Consider the following 16,672-nt stretch of genomic DNA (forward strand, 5'->3'; position numbering starts at 1 on the left):
TTTCAAAAGGATTATAAACTCCTATGGATTATATACATATTTTAAATTATATCACTGATTTGAGATTTATATATTATATATTTCTGCCGAATTAAACAAATAAATATGTTGTGTTGTTTCTTGTGTATTTTATTACACTACACCATGCTAATCAAAAAGTAGAGAAGGAACATATTTATATTATCATCAACAAAGCCAGCCACATACTTTTCAAAATACCACATTGTGTATGGTAATAGTGTAGCCTGATGGGTTAGCTTATAACCAACACTCAACTTGTGTTACTGCAACACACGTCACAGAAAGTTAGGGGATGAATGTTGAGTTTTAAAAATAAAACCACTTATCAAGATTTTTAATGTAAATGAACAATCTCACTTGCAAGATAACCTGAGAAACATTTTAATGACAGTGCTTTGTTTTTCTGTGAGCATTTCACAGCATCATGAATTATTAGCATTATGAATATAAAATGTCCCTTGGTATTGTCACTGTTTAAAATTTTGGCAAACATCATATAACATGCATAGCCCGGATTGGGCTGGGGCGGGGGTTGTTGTCCCTGACGCACACAAGACTTTCATCCCTTAAAAAAGGTGCAAATATCCTGGCTTTGAACTAGAGCGTTGTCAGGTGCTAAAACTAAGGGCAGTGGTAGCTTAACCCTCAAGTTGTACTCAGTCATAATTGTAAGTAGCTTTGGATAAAAGTGTCAGCTAAATTCCATAAATGTAAATTGACTATGGAGGATATCATAGTTACTACTTCTAGGGCAGTGGTACCTCAGTGGTTAAGAGCCTTGACTTGTAATCAGATAGTTGCTGGTTCAAACCCCACTGTTGTCTCCTTAAGCAAGCCCCTTAATTGTACTGAGTCATAATCATAAGTTGCTTTGGATAAAAGTGTTAGCTAGATGTAAATTTATGCAAATCTGAGGTAGAATCGGATCTGTCCTATTTTCAGTCAGTAGTGAAGCTTTGTAGATCAAAATTTTAAAGTCATCAAGTAGAATATGTATTTTCTAAATTATGTTTATGAATAAATAATAAAGACTGTGGATTATGTCAGTATGTGCCAGGTTAGAGACAGACAGGTAGGGCAGGTAATTGTTATGCATTGTAATACAGCCAAAGCAAATACAGGATATTATGCAAATGGAACAATACACTCTCTACACTCTACACTCTACACTCTCTACGGCCACCAAATGTTTAATCCAAATGCAAATATCAGGCTTATTTCAAAGAGCAGGCAACAAAGCAGGGGAAATTTCTTTCTACAAAGAGTTCGGCATCATCTGATCCCTGCTATGATTGGCTACCCTCCTATCGTCCCTGTCTTATGTCTTTGATTTGATTTGCTTTACTTCCTCCGCCCCTCATAAATTGCACCTGTGTCTTGTTTAGTGCTCATTAGACCAGGTATTTAATCCGTTTTTGTGCAGTCTTGTGGCTGGTTGCTGTAATCCAGGCCTTGTATGTTATTCCTAGTCTGTGTGGTAATCGTAGTTGCTGTTCGTGGTTTCTCTGCCTGTTTTGTTACTTGCTAGTGTTAAGTGTTCTTATCATTGCTTGTATTTTTGATGAAGCTTGCTCCCTTCTTTTTTTTTATCCTCGTGTGTTTAGTTCGTTTAGTTAATCATAAATTCCCGGATTCTATGTGTTGGCTCTATAACTCTGGACTGTTATACCAATTATGATTCTGGATTAATAAAACTCACTCTTCTCAGCATATGTGTCCGCATGCTAACCGCTCATCATTATTCATTGTTATACACAAATGATAAAAATGATCACTGCAGTCAAAAGAAAATTCAGCTACTGCTAAATACACATCAAAACCTAGGGGGAAAGAGCAGGTTATGAATAGGGTGGATCATGAGCTATGGCTAAGTTCAGCTGCCAAAGCTCTTTGGACCTCATGACCCTGCACTTGGCACACCGCGCTGTGGCTCCATCATACACTGTAATATCCACACTTAGAAACTCTCGGTGTGCTTTCCGTAGAATTTCCCATCAGCACCGGCAGCCATGCCTCGCTTCACTATGGGAAAAACGCTGCACCTCTTGTCAAGGAAGCTGCAGCACAGCCCCACAGGGAGAACCAAGTCCAACAAACCTGACATTAAACATATTCACATGAGGGAGTAAATAATCAGACATCACTGTAAGACACCTTTTGTTCTTTGTAGCTGGTGATAACTGCAGGCACCATGTGTTTATGTCTCCACGCTGTGATTCATGCTTGTATTTATACTGCCTGTTCACACGTCTGATGGCCCTCGATACGTCTCCATAGGTAGCAGGACACACCCTCAGTGGTTATGTTTAAAGCATTTGCTATAAAGTTTTGCTGATATTTTATATTTTCTGCTTTGGCATCTGTAGCTAAGGAACAGGTTCACTCAAAGCTGTCGGAGAATTGTTGTTCCACCTCACTGAACCAGCAGTGCGCAGTCCATTCCACACGGGGAACCTATGGTTATAACTATGTCCTAGCTAATTCACTAGATCACGCAAAGAATGGTCGTTGTGTTATATAGCTGTTATATAGTGTGGCCTGATTCGATCCCTGCTCATGGTCTCCCTCTGGTGGCGGCCCCTGGTGTTGTAGGTCTGAAGGGCACTGGCAAGAAAACCTGCTCAACCACTAGTGACAGTCTGGGCCAAGTTTGACAGGCATACACACTGTCACGAACAGTTACTGCTGTTCTACAGTTGTTAGAGTTTTTAGAATTCTTTTTATCCAAGAACTAACTTATTAACTCATGATGGATTTCTTTTAAAGTATAACAAAAAAAATTGGCATATTGTGATTATTGTCTGTGATGTTAAAAGTGCACTAAATGGAAGTTGCAATAAAATGAGAATTTTAAACCATCTCAGTTGTTAAAAAAGAAAAGAAAATCTATACACAGGACTTTGGCAACTTGATAATTCATGACCAATTTTAGCTTATAATACCTTAAAAATGAATTCAAATTAATAACACCCTTCAGAAAATACAACTGGAATCACATTCAGATTGCTAGAAAAATAAATTCGAAATATTTAATTTCTATTTCTAAGAGTATGGTTGTCCATCACTAGAGCACTGCTATGGCCTATGGTAAAGTTGCAACAAAATGTTAGCTACTTTTATAATAAAACTAACTTTTTGATAGCATAATTTAACTAACATTTATAAACTTTATAAAAGGGCTATCATCTTGTTTAAGTTAGAATTTTATAGAATTAAATTAAAGTCAAGTTTAGGTCCAAATATTTCCTTGGGATTTTCACTCAGTTCTGTTATGTGAAATAGAATTAGTGACCTATAGATACAACTGCACAAAAATCGTGACACTTTACGGATTTACACCACTGTCTAAAGTTTTCCGATTGTCAAGTTATTACTGAGACGCCAAGAATATTTTATATTTCACTCTGACTTGCAATTTACATGATTAAAGGATTATCTACCTGGTCGGAACCAGTGGAAATCACATCACAAACAAGGGGGAGGAATCTAGAGAGAGGACAGGAAGTGCAGGGAGTCACATTGAACTCCTTTAGGAACTAGTCCACCGGTCAGGCATTCCTCTTGAGTAAGTCGTTTAAAAAATAAACGGTTATAATACTATGCACAGGTAATGTATTATTATCTGCTTTAGCATCGGTCATCTCAAAGAAATGAAGATAGCTAACTAGCTGGATATGAAACTACTAAGCAGACGGACGGGATAGCTCGCGTGCTTCACCCTTGTGGTGGAGTGTGTAGACAGCCGAAATAAACCATACATGACCAAAAATACATGCATGTATTTTGTCATGTAATCTGTGCTTAATTGTTCATTCAGGTTCAGCAGATTTGAGGGAGAATCCTCATGCCAGTGCAGGAGCGGTAATAGGACCCAGTCATGCTTGTTTCGAGGGTGAAGGCACTCTGCAGACTTTATGGTAAGATGCATGCTTGCTTTGGACTGCGTTATCTTCATTCACTTACAAAGCACAGTATACAACATGTAACGTCTTAGGGAAAGTTGATTTCAGCTGTCAGTCTATAGACAATAGTCCAACAACAAAGCAAAAATTGTTTTAAATTTTTTGGAAATTTACATTTAAAAAAGCCCAAATCTATTTACATAAGTATTCAGATCCTTAGATCTTCATTACCTCGAGTAGCAATGAGAGCCTCAAATCTTGGTAAAAAATCCTACACATTGGCATATCTTTCTGTTGAAGTTTCTTCTATCTTTGGTACAATCATTCAGTTTCAGGCAATTTGGACAGGGAGCGTGTGGTTAGCATTTTCAGGTGGGCTAGTCTAGGACTTCCATACGGTGTTCCTAACACCACTCTTGTTTTCTTGGAGGTATGCTCTGGCTCGTTGTCTTGTTAAAATGTAAACTTTCATCCCAGCTTGAAATCTAGTATAGTATATGCTAGAAAAGGTCTATATCTAGCATGGCTGTATATTTTTCTGCATCCCTATTTCCCTCCATCCAGACTGGTCTCCCAGTCATTGTTGCAGAACATCCAGCCCCATGGCGTGAGGCTTGCACCACTGCCGTTGACTGTAGGGATGATATTAATGAGTTGGTGCACCGTGCCTGGCTTCCTTCATACACATTGCTGGACACCGTAGCCAAATAGTTAAATTTTTGTTGAATCCAATCAAAGGATCTTGTTTCTCATGGTCTGAGAGTTGTTCATGTGGCTTTTGGCAAACTTGATGCAGGTTCCAGTGTGCCTTTTATTGAGGAATCGCTTACACCTGGCCAATCTGCCATACTGGCTTGATTGGAATGCAGGTGGTTCTTCTGTAAGGTTTTCCCATCTCCACAAAGCAACTCCTTCATTGTCACCATTTGGTTCCTGATTACGCATCTGACAAAGTCCCTTCATCTGTGGTTACTCAGTTTGGCTGAAGATCTAGGAAGAGAGATGCAAAACAACTTCCAATTTGGGTTGATTGAGGCTACTGTGCTTATTGGGACTTTGAATGTTGCAGAGTGTTTCTTGTATCCTTCCTCAGATCTGTGCCTCAACATGATCCTGTCCTGCTGACCTACAGACAATTTTGTTAACCTCAAATTTACACTTTCACTTGTTTTGTTTTGTTTTGGTTTTTTTTAATAAAAAAAATTGCTACAGCACTTAAAATATATGTCGGTATAAACTACAGTTGTAAAATTAAGCTAGAATTTTACAATTTTCCATTTCCATTACCTATTTTGTCAAATATTTTTAAGCATTAAAGCAATTTTTGTAAAAAATCACGTGAATGGAAATGTAGCTATTAATAGAAGTAGGTTAAACCAGAGCTTAATTACAAGTGCCATAAGAAAAGGTTCGAATACTTGTGTAAATACAATATTTCAGCCTTTTATAAAATACATTTACAAAACGTTCCAAAAAACAATATTTCTTTGTTGTTTTGGAGTATTGTTTGTAAATTAATGAAAAAGTAGTTGCATTTATTTTAAGATGAGTCTGAAATGTACCAAAATGTGTTAACTGGGGTTTGAATATTTTCCATATGCACTGTATGTTGTGCTCATTTAACTGACTGCAGCTTTTTTTATTTTTAACCAGGTTCATGTCAGAACCAGTGCAAGGTCTTATGCAGTGCTATACAGCACTGCCATTCCACCAGCCTTGTTCCGAATCGCGCACACAGATACTTTACTTCAGCTGCTGACAACAAGCAGCCGCCAAAATTATGGACAGTGCTTGAGCCAGATTTAGAGGAGGTTCTGGTTCCCCGGAAACTATCCGTATCCCCCTTGGAAAGCTGGCTTTCCCTGCGCTATTCCCTGCCTGCGCATCTCAAGGCCCCGGCGCCCCTGCAGGAAGGGGAGCTGACGGAGTTGGTGTTGCCCCCTTCCGTAGTACCTTCGCTGGAGGATGGCGAGAGCTCCAGAGCGCCTCTGAGCTGTCGGAACGTGCTCAAGATCCGGCGAAGAAAGATGAACAAGCACAAATACAAGAAGCTGATGAAAAGAACCAAGTTCCTGAGGAGGAGGGTGAAGTTGGGAAGGATGAAGAGAAAGCAGGTCAGGAACCAGATAGAGAAGATGCCAGTTGCTGAGAACAGGACTGTTTTTCTTAGCTAATGGATATTTGTTTTTAATACCTAGTATAAAAAACGCAGTGCTAAATACATTAAAGGAAGAGATATTCTTTCATAAACTGTTTTAAAGAACTTTTATTTATATATATATATATATATATATATATATATATATATATATATATATATATATATATATAAAAAATTTTATTATTTTTGTTTTTACAAATACATTACACTAGGGACTGCTTGATTAAATAGCATGTTACTTCATGGATAAAACCCGTAAACAGATTTAAGAGCCTTTGTAGAATTTACAGTTGGGATGTGTATGCTGCCACAGAAAATCCACACCAAGTATAGTTTCTTTATCATTTATTCCCTGACCCTAAACTTTAATCCCTTATCAAAGTGGGAACAGAAAAATGGAAATATTGCGGAATCCTATTTTACCTGCCAGGAGTGAGTCTACCTTGCTGTAAGCCACTTTTAAATTGTGCTTTTCTGACCTATGAAATAAGTAGTGGTGAGTTGTCACATCTATAGTGTAGGACATGTGATGGCTACCTGCTGTAACACATTTATTCAATATTTGTTAGCCACCTTTTCACATTTGTGGCATGTTGTCCCATACCAGAGTTACTTGTTACAGTAATTTTGACTACTGATCAAGTTATTACAACTGTGCACGCGCACAATCTATCTCCTTGAAAGTCCCTCACTATTGTGGCAATATACATATTCCCGTGCAATATCCCATGTCATGCCATAACTTTAACGTCTTCATTTCTTCCCTTTTGTCGTTTTCAGGCTAGGTTTGAGAGAGATCTTACTAGAATCTGGAGACAAGCTGGACTGAAGAAACCCCCAGAGGGATGGACTGCCCCCAAGATCTACATCAAACATCAAGAAACCAAAAGGCACTGATTCCTCTCAAGATCATCCACTGTTGTGTAGAAGTATTTCTTTGTTAAGGTGTTGCCTTTCAATTGATCACTTTGCCACTACTACATCATGAGCAGAAACTTGTGGTTGGACTCATTGTCAGTTGTCTACTTCAAACATTATTATAACAACGAATAAACATGTCTGTCATTATCCCAAGGATGTGCTATGTGGCTTGTATTTGCATGCTCAGTAAATAACATTAGAAATGTTCTGTTTTAGCACAAGCTTTCTTCATGCAACGTTACATGCGTTTAGAATCACCACTAGAGGGCAGCAGTGCGCCACTTTACTCGTTGCGACGAGGCCATCGCTTTTAAAGTACATTGTAGTAAACCTAGTAAACCTCGTTTTTGTTTTGTATGTTTTTGTGTTTACATTGTACATTTCGCTTCCATTCGGCTTGTTCTAGATGTGCTTGCTTGAGAAAAACTGCTGTAAACCCGCTAAAAGTGAGAGGAACGGGGGTTAGGGATCGTCTTTAGTTCGGTGGTCGCGGTGTGGAGGAGGAGTGTAGCTGTAGTGGTCCAGACTTGGTGACACGACAGTGTTGTTGCGGTGGCCGGCAGACAAAGCTTCTCAGGTGATGCGTTCTGTCCGTAAGTCAGAACTACATCACCTTTTGACTAATATCGAAATGAGGAGTTGGACGCGAAGTGTCTCGGAAATGTTCCTGGTGTTATGTAGTGAGTAGTTCTTTTATTTCTGTTGCATAACTTTCGAACTGAATATGCATTTCCAGTGCAAAAACAATACGCTCACAAAAACGTGTTTTTCTTGAAACACTTTTTCCCCCTCTCGACTTTGACCGAATTTCTTTTAGCAAACTGGTTAAGATGTCAGTAAGACCAAAAGTCCATCGTTCACAAACTTTATTTCAGTAACTTGTAAATAATTACTCTTTTTAAAACGATTGTTTTTCTTTTTTTCTAAACGTTTTTACACAATAGAGTAGTAGGAAAAATAATTGTGGCAAATATTTTAGAAAATCTTTATTTTATTAGGTAAGGAGTTAATCTTTTGATTGCGTGTATGTTTCTTGCAGCTTTATTCTGATTATGCGTGGTCATAATAGTTAGATTCCCAAACCGACCATTACATCTCTAGTGTGACTCGGTTGTGAATCTGCTGAAAAACTTCTCATCTATGAGAGGTGGCAGAGTCATCGACCATAAATGAACGTGCTAGAATATTTACTTTGGGCTTTTCAGTTTATTAGTGCTAAAATGAGCGCTGAGTGTGTACTGTGGGAGTAGGGTCAAGTAGAGCCCAGGCCTTTTTCTCAGAACGGATGTGCTGTTTGTCCAACGCTAACTCCCTGCATACTCCACCAGGCACTGGATTTGTTGTCAGACCTGCTGGTGTCACTCTTATCTGAGGGAGAACTTGGTTTAAGATATTTGCCGTATTTGTTAATTTCTGTGAACTTGGAAAAACACTGTAACGAACTCTTCGTAAACGTTTTAATATAATTACTGTTAGTTTTTTCAGTGGCTCGAACATTTCTTTTTCTATCCACACTTTGATTTAGTCCATTGGAGGGAGAATTACTGTGTGAGTTTCTTGCCAGGTTTCTGACTCATTGATATGAATCCAGACTTCCATGCGTCCGTTTTCAGACAGATTGTTATGGGTTTAGTTTTACCCAAAGCCTTCATTGTACAGCAGGATCAGTGCGCTATATTTCTAAAGAAATGACAGGGTCCGCTGGCATGCTTTTTCCCTTTCTCCAAAATGGCCACACCATGCTTTTCAGTCTAATCCAATCCTCAAGCTTGGTGCTTGCCAAAATTCCCTCTTTTATGAGAACTACAATTTCATTCTTCCTAACAACATGGGTCTGCAGTTTGACTTTGTGACGTTTACAAGATATATTTTTTTACTCTTTCCTTCTGCCTCTAAGTGTATCTTTAAATAACTAAACTAATAAATAAACAAATATTTATTTCCATTTGGCAACTGTGGAGAGGTTGTAGAGGTTGACTGGATATGTTATTAATGAAACAGGCATTATTCTCTCATTCTTCCACCACTGAAAGAGTTGAAGAATGGGGAGATATAAGGTACCAAACACTGGCACTTATAATAAAGAAGGCATCTTTCCCACAGCAATAATTTTGTTTTGATGTGAGCTGTGTTTTAAAGCTCTTCATTATTACAAAAACAGTCTGGGCCACTCGGCTCTGGGGGTGGGTTGAAAGGTGAGTTGTCCTCATCCTGTGTCAGTACCTTCCTAACCTGACCACGTTTGGCCAGCTCCAGACTGCTGTTTGGATATTGCTATGCTCAAAACATTTAACTTAAAGGCGCAGTTAAAAAGCTCGTGAGTGCTGTTACTCACCTTCTGCACCGTGTCATAGACTTTGACTGAAACAAGGTGGGAATGAATGCTGTCTGCATAGTGAATAGGCACGGATGCAAATAGCAGCTGTAATAATGCTCAGCGAAAGTATACACTCAACCCCAAATACACACAGTCCCACAAAAAAGACCGCCAGAAGTGCAAAACAGTCACAGATTGCCATTGCCATTTGGTTTATGTGTCTAGTCAAGTGGATTTTAACTGCAGCTGAAAAAAAATGCACTGTGATGTTCCTTACATATGGCCTTGGATTTAACCACTTATATTTAGTTGTAACTAATTGGATATTTAAATAAACTCATAATTATATTTTTCTTTGCATTTCAGTTGCTGTCAGCCTTTTTACACCACATTGTAAGTAATAAACAATGTTAAATTATTATAAAAGAGCAGTTTGTGTTGTAGCTGAATTCATGAAATTAATATTTGTGCTAGAATGCAAATAATACCTCAGAAAATGTACTGTGAGATAGTCCTGTGTAATGGCTAAGACTGTGTGCGTTTGTGTGTGCACACATGTGCGTGTGCCTGCCTGTGTATATTTGAATGTATATGCATGTGTGTTATAGTGTGGGCCCAGAGCAGTGGGCAGAGTGTGTTAGTGGAGGCGAGGAACATCACAGTTCAGGCAGGCTCCAAGGCTATTTTGCCGTGCCAGAACCAACGCATAGTGTGGAGGCAGGACCACCTGCGTGACCGGCAGCGTGTGGTGCACTGGGACCTGAACCGGAACCGACCCGACTACACAACGGAGCGCATCCTGGACATGTACTCGGGAGGGACAGAGCGGGTCTACAATGCCTACAATAAGGGCCGTGTCACTCTCTCTAAAGATGCCTTCACTGTTGGCAACTTCTCCCTCATCATCCACAGTAAGAGCTTCCTAATCTTGTGCAGAGAGCTCGGGATGAGAAATAGGTCTCCTCTCTGATTTGTTGTGCTTTTGTTTGCGCAGATGTGGACGTGAATGATAAAGGTGTATACACTTGCAATCTGCACCATCACTACTGCAAAATTCACCAGTCGATTCAAATCCAGCTGAACGTCACCAAGTCATGTAAGAATTCCTGCTCATCACTTCCACATTTTCCCAATATGTTTATGCTCCTATTTTTCTTCACATTGATGTCTAGCCCGTGAATGTATTGCTATTCAGAATGAAATGAACCTGGGAGTCATCCACTGAAAATCTCTCAGGATTTTAGTTTTGTCCTCGTGGCAGAAGTAGGTTCGTCTTCGTGGTCGCGCAGCTTAACCACGTGTGCCTGCCCGCAGCCCGTAAGGAGAGACGCGTGTGGGACGGGGAGAAGTCGGTGTTTGTGGTGCTCGTGGGGAGCAGCGTGGTGCTGCCCTGTGTGAACCGCCGCCCCTTGTGGAGGGCGGAGCTTCAGGGGGAGGACCAGCAGCAAGTCGTCCACTGGGACTTCCAGGCCCCCGGGGTGTCCCGTGACCAAGCTGACCGCCTCATCGACCTGTATGCCTCCGGTGAGAAGCGCGAGTACGGGCCCCTCTTCCTCCCCAGCAAGATGAATGTCTCGGCCGCTGCCTTCTCCGTGGGGGACTTCTCCCTCACCGTTGCCGACATGCAGCCCTCCAACAAGGGCCTATACTCCTGCCACCTGCACCACCAATACTGTGGCCTGCGTGAGAGACGTGTCTTCAGGGTGATCGTGGAACCGGCCGTGCCGGCCCCTCCGCCTGCCACCCCCATGACTGAGGCCCCACCCGCTGATCCTGGACCCTCACAATGGCCAGAACACTTGGGCGATGAGCTTGGTAAGCTGTCATTTAATGACTCAAATTGGTTTTTTTTGGTCATTATGTCTCAGTTGTGGTATACCGTTCCACTCATGGTCTACAGGCTGTGGAGCCTGTGGAGGACTGGGTGGAGGAATATAGTGTGTGGAGGAATATAGTGTGTGGAGGACTGGGCGGAGGAATATATCTTGTGGAGGAATATGGTGTGTGGAGGACTGGGTGGAGGAATATAGTGTGTGCAGGACTGGGTGGAGGAATATAGGATGCAGATGACTGGGTGGAAGAATATAGCGTGTGGAGGACTGGGTGGAGGAATATATCTTGTGGAGGAATATGGTGTGTGGAGGACTGGGTGGAGGAATATAGTGTGTGCAGGACTGGGTGGAGGAATATAGGATGCAGATGACTGGGTGCAAGAATATAGCGTGTGGAGGACTGGGTGGAGGAATATATCTTGTGGAGGAATATGGTGTGTGGAGGACTGGGTGGAGGAATATAGTGTGTGGAGGACTGGGTGGAGGAATATATCTTGTGGAGGAATATGGTGTGTGGAGGACTTGGTGGAGGAATATGGTGTGTGGAGGACTGGGTGGAGGAATATAGTGTGTGGATGACTGGGTGGAGGAATATAGGATGCAGATGACTGGGTGGAAGAATATAGCGTGTGGAGGACTGGGTGGAGGAATGTAGCGTGTGGAGGACTGGGTGGAGGAATGTAGCATGCAGAGCACTGGGTGGAGGAATATAGTGTGTGGAGGAATACAGTGTGGTGAACTGGGTGGAGGAATATATCTTGTGGAGGACTTGGTAGAGGAATATAGCTTGTGGAGGACTGGTTTTTTGGTCTGTTTCGGTTTTGATTATTTCCTGGTGGATATAATTTTCTCTCATGTGGTCTGCTAAGTCTTTTAGTGAAGGTAAATAAATCAAGTTTTTGTTTGCTCAGTTTATCATAACATTACTAATCTCCATAACGGGAGGCTGGAGCATTATATTTAGTGAATAGTGTGAGTTTAGGCTCACAGTCCAGGGCTGAAGTCAGCACTGAGCCAAGTGCTGGCTAGTGAGGATTGTTTTGTGGTGTGAAAATGGAAGTTGGCCACATCTGTACAACATCTGGCTAGCAGCGACAATTTAGGAGCTGGTCGTTGCTGTTAGAGCCATACTTTCTCTCGTCTGTAAAAACCTTCTTATCACATTCTTCTGTAAGTGAAGACTTACATATTATACTATAAAGCATATTAGTGTTTTCTATCAAATTTTGTCAGTATTTGAATGATTTGACCAGCAGTAGCAGTATTCCATTGTGATCACTGTTCTGCTTCCAACTATGAATAAGTCCCACAAATGTTTAGAACTAATACGGTTACATTAATAGTATGCTTCATGAGTGAGGCATTTTAGGTAATGATTGTGATGAATGCTCTCAAGAGCTGACTTTTTGTGACTCACCAATAAAACCCTAGGAACTAATGGATAAGAGCGTCTGCTGAATGTGTGTGTGTGTGTGTGTGTGTGTGTGTGTGTGTGTGTGTGTGTGTGTGTGTGTGTGTGTGTGTGTGTGTGTGTGTGTGTGTGTGTGTGCACGCGCACATGTTTTTCTTCATTGCAGCTGCATGACATCAAGTCTGGAACTCATTATGTCTGAGAGCCATACTGACATGAAACACTGTTCCACCGTCCTGTTTTACTTGCAGGCACATGTGCAGACTACTTGCACTCGGTAGTCACTGAAGTGACAGGATAACTCAGCGTGCTTCTCTAGAATGCAGTCGAATGGCTGCCAGCTTAAACACAGGAAAAATGCCTCTTGAGTCAGATTGCTCTGAAGCACTGCTGGGCTAAAAACAAAAATGGGAGATTATGATGTAGTAACTGTCTCATGTCTTCTTGATGCAGGCACAAATATGGTTGAGTCTCCACACGTGTTGAACGTGATTCTGCCGGAAAGCCGCACTCACCTCCTACACCGAGTGGGCTACATTCTGGCCATCTGCCTGATGCTATTGCTCATGTTTATAGGAATCCTCGTGACCACAAGGCAGTGTAAAAACAAAGGTATGGTCCTGATGGGGACTTGGGTTTGGGGGATTTACTGCTCAGCGTGACCCACTCTATCAAGCTGAGTATTCTTCCCATGAATATAGTGAGTGTTTTGAACAGGGCTTCTGAAACAACTGTTGTTTTGACTACTGTGTGTTTCAGCGCTTGATTATGACCTTCGTAAATCGGCCCGGTGAGGACTTAAACACATATTTCTTCCATTTATAATTACTACGGCAATCTCTTTGTGTAACCGCTTCAGTAAAGTCCATGCAGTTAACACGGAAACCTAACAAAAGATATGTGTGGGTTCTGTTTTGGTAAACAGGAGTCAGGTGACAGAATTTGAATCGCAAGCCACTGAATCCAACAATCCCAACAATCCCTGTAGCCAGTCAGAGCTCAGGCTCGGTAAGTCAGACTTGCCCACCATACAGAGCATCAGAAATGGGGGCGTAATGCTTGAGAGGTTTTTTACTTTGACTGTACATATTAATGTATGTAAATTGAAGTGTCTTTTTCTCTTTTTGGCTTTTTCAGACTACAAAAACAACATAACGAAAGAGAGGGTTGACATGAACAATTATCCTGCCCCAAAAGTTGTAGATCTCAACCAAGGTGATTGTTTGTGTGAAGTATTGGGTTTAATACAGTTGTCCATGTTGTGCAACTGTGGATTTGTTTATCTTTCTTTGAATACTCCGCCCCTTTCTCATTCTGTGTTATGTCTGGTGTCAGAAATGGAGAAACTGGCACGTAAGTGAGCCAGGGAAGGGAGCTGCTGGCCGGCCCAGGGCATGCACTGTGGGATTCAGAAAGACTGCAGATGTCCACATGGTATATTTACTGCATATTCAGAAAGGAAGATAAGTGGTTGTCATATACCACGTTTTTTTTTTTGTTTTTTTTTTTTTTTGTAGTAGTAGTAGTACGTCTTTTTTTATGTAATGAAACATATTGGTCAATGCAAAACATTTTCTGGGGTTGTTTAGTCTTTGAAATAAACTTGTTGTGTAGTAGTCTTTGAAGGTCAGTAGTTATATGTGTTTTCTATCAGCATTGTTGTGTACTGAAATTTGGATTTGGATCTTGGTTTGTTAAATTGATTATTTGTGTATATTTTTTTGATTTTGAAGAAAACACTGTTAAATGGCGGTTTAACCACTTGAAGCCCCGCTAACATGAGCTCACCTGACTGTACTTTCTAGTTGAGATTTATGGAATTGACTGAATGCATTTACTCAAACTGAACTCTGGTTAAATAAAACCTCAGGAAATGTGGTTCCAGGGCTTTGAACTTAAACAACCTGCAGTGATTATGTACTTTTATAAATGGTATGAACTACTCATATATCATCTTAGCATATGTACATAAACAGTTTGTGTATTTCTTTGGCTGATTCTTTGCCGGGCCTTTTGTTGGTTTATCTTTAATCTTATTTTTGTATTTTACAAACAGAACCATGGCATTTATCTGTCCTGTCACCTGAACTAGTCATACTGAGAACTGCGTAGCACTTCAGCTGTAACAGACCAGCTATTTCTCTAGTATTGGTCAATAATCCTTCAAACACAGCATTTTTGCTCTCAAGCATTTTATCATTAAATATAGAAACATATGTGTTACATAAACTGGACAGAGTCTGGTAGTGTATAGTGTGTGTGCTTTGCATTTATTTGATGTTATGAGTCTGTTTTCTAAAAATGATGATCTCATAAAATACTGATATTTCTGCTGACCCTAAATGAACATGAAGTTGATGTAATGTGATGATTTTTGTTGACATTGATTTTTTACACTGCAGTGCCTTTAAAAAAGCTTTATATGTTTGACTGATCATACTGGTTTTGTACTGACGTACAAAAGTGGACAAACTTATTCAAATGTAATAAACTATATTTTATAGTCATGCAATAAACTATATTTTAAAGTAATTGTCTTTATTACATGCAGTGTGACAATATATAGTATACATATATAGTCACACCATTGTGTGTCTCTGTTAAATAAAATATTGGGATGGATCTTTGTTTTTCCTGCAGTAACATCTAAGTGTGCATTTACATTGGGACCATGGTACATTTGACATGAGTAGACAGATGCAGTGAAATATCTATTACAATGAAATATTTGAATAGATGTGTTCCCAGATGGGATATTTTACTAATGATTACTTTTAGCCAAATACATAATTATGTTGGTTTGACAAAGTTTCTATTTCTTCTTGTTATTTTATTCACAAATTTCTAACATTTTAATGGTGCACAGTTTTTGTTGTACCAAGATATTTGGCACAAACGTTGTTCCCATACAGCCATAGTGTGCTTGTGTTTTGGGAAAGATCAGACTTTTTCCATATGGAAGGAATGCTGAAATGTTTGTAAATGTAAGATTCCATGATGTCACAGTACACAGTTGCTCTGCCTCACTGCCTCAGCCAGACCTACATGGACATCTAAACCTCAGCCTCAACTACTCAAGAGCCAATTACCTCTCAAAACATGTTACCCCTGACAGCCCCTCAACAACTACCCCCACAGCTAAATACCCCCTCAACTACTGCTACCTCAACTTTAACAAGTAACCCTCAACTACTCCCAGTGGTGCCCTCTGAACTATTTCATAGGGGTGGTCAGATGGAGCCACACAAGATCTTCAGGTGGTACACCAAAATGAGAAGCCATAACTTAATTTCAGGAATTCTATTGTTGTTCCTAAATCCAGTTAGCTAGTTGTAAAGTTAAACATTCAAATATAAAATGAAGATGCTGACTTCATAATTAGTTAAAGAGAATAGCTGGTCCATATTTTATTGCAAGTTAACGTTAACAAGCATTATTGAGGCACCCTCAAGAGAATGTCTAACAATCAAACAAAGAACCCATATTTTTATACATTCAGAATTGATTATGTATTCACCACACCATTTCACATACTAGGGTTTGCATTCGCCACCATTACATGCAAACCATACATTAGTTAACATATGCAAACTGACATTCAACACCCACACCAGTTGAAACCTGTTACCACCACATTCCAAGAGGAGACTTCTCTTAACCTTGTCCTAAAGAAGATTGTTTTTATATATGGTCCTGAGCCTGGTGGGGAGGTCATACATCTTACACTGAGGTCCACCAAAGCCTACCCAGGATCCTTTGCTGAAGCCTACAGAGGCCTCTACAGAGGCCCTGTATGCAAATCATTCTGAAAGGACAAATACTCTCTATACTTCTTTATGTTTTACTTTATTAATATGTATACTGCAATGTTAGGCCTCATTTGCCTGTTAACACTTTTTAATTACCTCATTATTATGCCCCCTTACCCCCACGACAGTTGTAGTGCAGTACAGTGATTTGTTATTTTCTTTCACATAAATTATTGTAAAAATATACATTAAATGGACAGTACCTATGTAATGTAATAATGTAATATATCAAAATACCCCTCAACAATATCAGTGTAATAACCTTCAACCACAACTATCTCAACAGCAGAATAACTCC

At 40.1% G+C, this 16,672-nt stretch overlaps 2 protein-coding genes across 2 annotated transcripts; both read left to right on the forward strand.

Annotated features, from left to right (window-relative positions):
* Positions 1–3,500: 3,500 nt before the first annotated feature.
* aurkaip1 (aurora kinase A interacting protein 1) lies at positions 3,501–7,154 on the forward strand. The gene is made up of 4 exons (XM_027016332.2): positions 3,501–3,586; positions 3,839–3,938; positions 5,577–6,037; positions 6,865–7,154. The coding sequence occupies exons 2-4, from the start codon at positions 3,899–3,901 to the stop codon at positions 6,979–6,981; spliced, it is 618 nt and encodes a 205-aa protein (XP_026872133.2). The 5' UTR covers positions 3,501–3,586; positions 3,839–3,898; the 3' UTR covers positions 6,982–7,154.
* Positions 7,155–7,240: 86 nt separating this feature from the next.
* mxra8b (matrix-remodelling associated 8b) lies at positions 7,241–15,097 on the forward strand. The gene is made up of 10 exons (XM_027016331.2): positions 7,241–7,685; positions 9,689–9,715; positions 9,931–10,233; positions 10,317–10,418; positions 10,637–11,137; positions 13,019–13,177; positions 13,325–13,355; positions 13,491–13,573; positions 13,703–13,780; positions 13,901–15,097. The coding sequence occupies exons 1-10, from the start codon at positions 7,586–7,588 to the stop codon at positions 13,924–13,926; spliced, it is 1,410 nt and encodes a 469-aa protein (XP_026872132.2). The 5' UTR covers positions 7,241–7,585; the 3' UTR covers positions 13,927–15,097.
* Positions 15,098–16,672: the final 1,575 nt, after the last annotated feature.

This window comes from Electrophorus electricus, chromosome 24, assembly GCF_013358815.1.
Source record: "Electrophorus electricus isolate fEleEle1 chromosome 24, fEleEle1.pri, whole genome shotgun sequence".
In the NCBI taxonomy this organism is placed as follows: Eukaryota; Metazoa; Chordata; class Actinopteri; order Gymnotiformes; family Gymnotidae; genus Electrophorus; species Electrophorus electricus.

Bases quoted from the DNA above. Each gene is read 5' to 3' on its own strand.
- aurkaip1 (XM_027016332.2), top strand. From the start codon at position 3,899: ATGCTTGTTTCGAGGGTGAAGGCACTCTGCAGACTTTATG. The intron at 3,939-5,576 runs GTAAGATGCATG...ATTTTTAACCAG, and splicing joins GGCACTCTGCAGACTTTATG to GTTCATGTCAGAACCAGTGC. The intron at 6,038-6,864 runs GTCAGGAACCAG...TGTCGTTTTCAG, and splicing joins GAAGGATGAAGAGAAAGCAG to GCTAGGTTTGAGAGAGATCT.
- mxra8b (XM_027016331.2), top strand. From the start codon at position 7,586: ATGCGTTCTGTCCGTAAGTCAGAACTACATCACCTTTTGACTAATATC. The intron at 11,138-13,018 runs GTAAGCTGTCAT...TTCTTGATGCAG, and splicing joins ACACTTGGGCGATGAGCTTG to GCACAAATATGGTTGAGTCT. The intron at 13,781-13,900 runs GTGATTGTTTGT...GTCTGGTGTCAG, and splicing joins AGTTGTAGATCTCAACCAAG to AAATGGAGAAACTGGCACGT.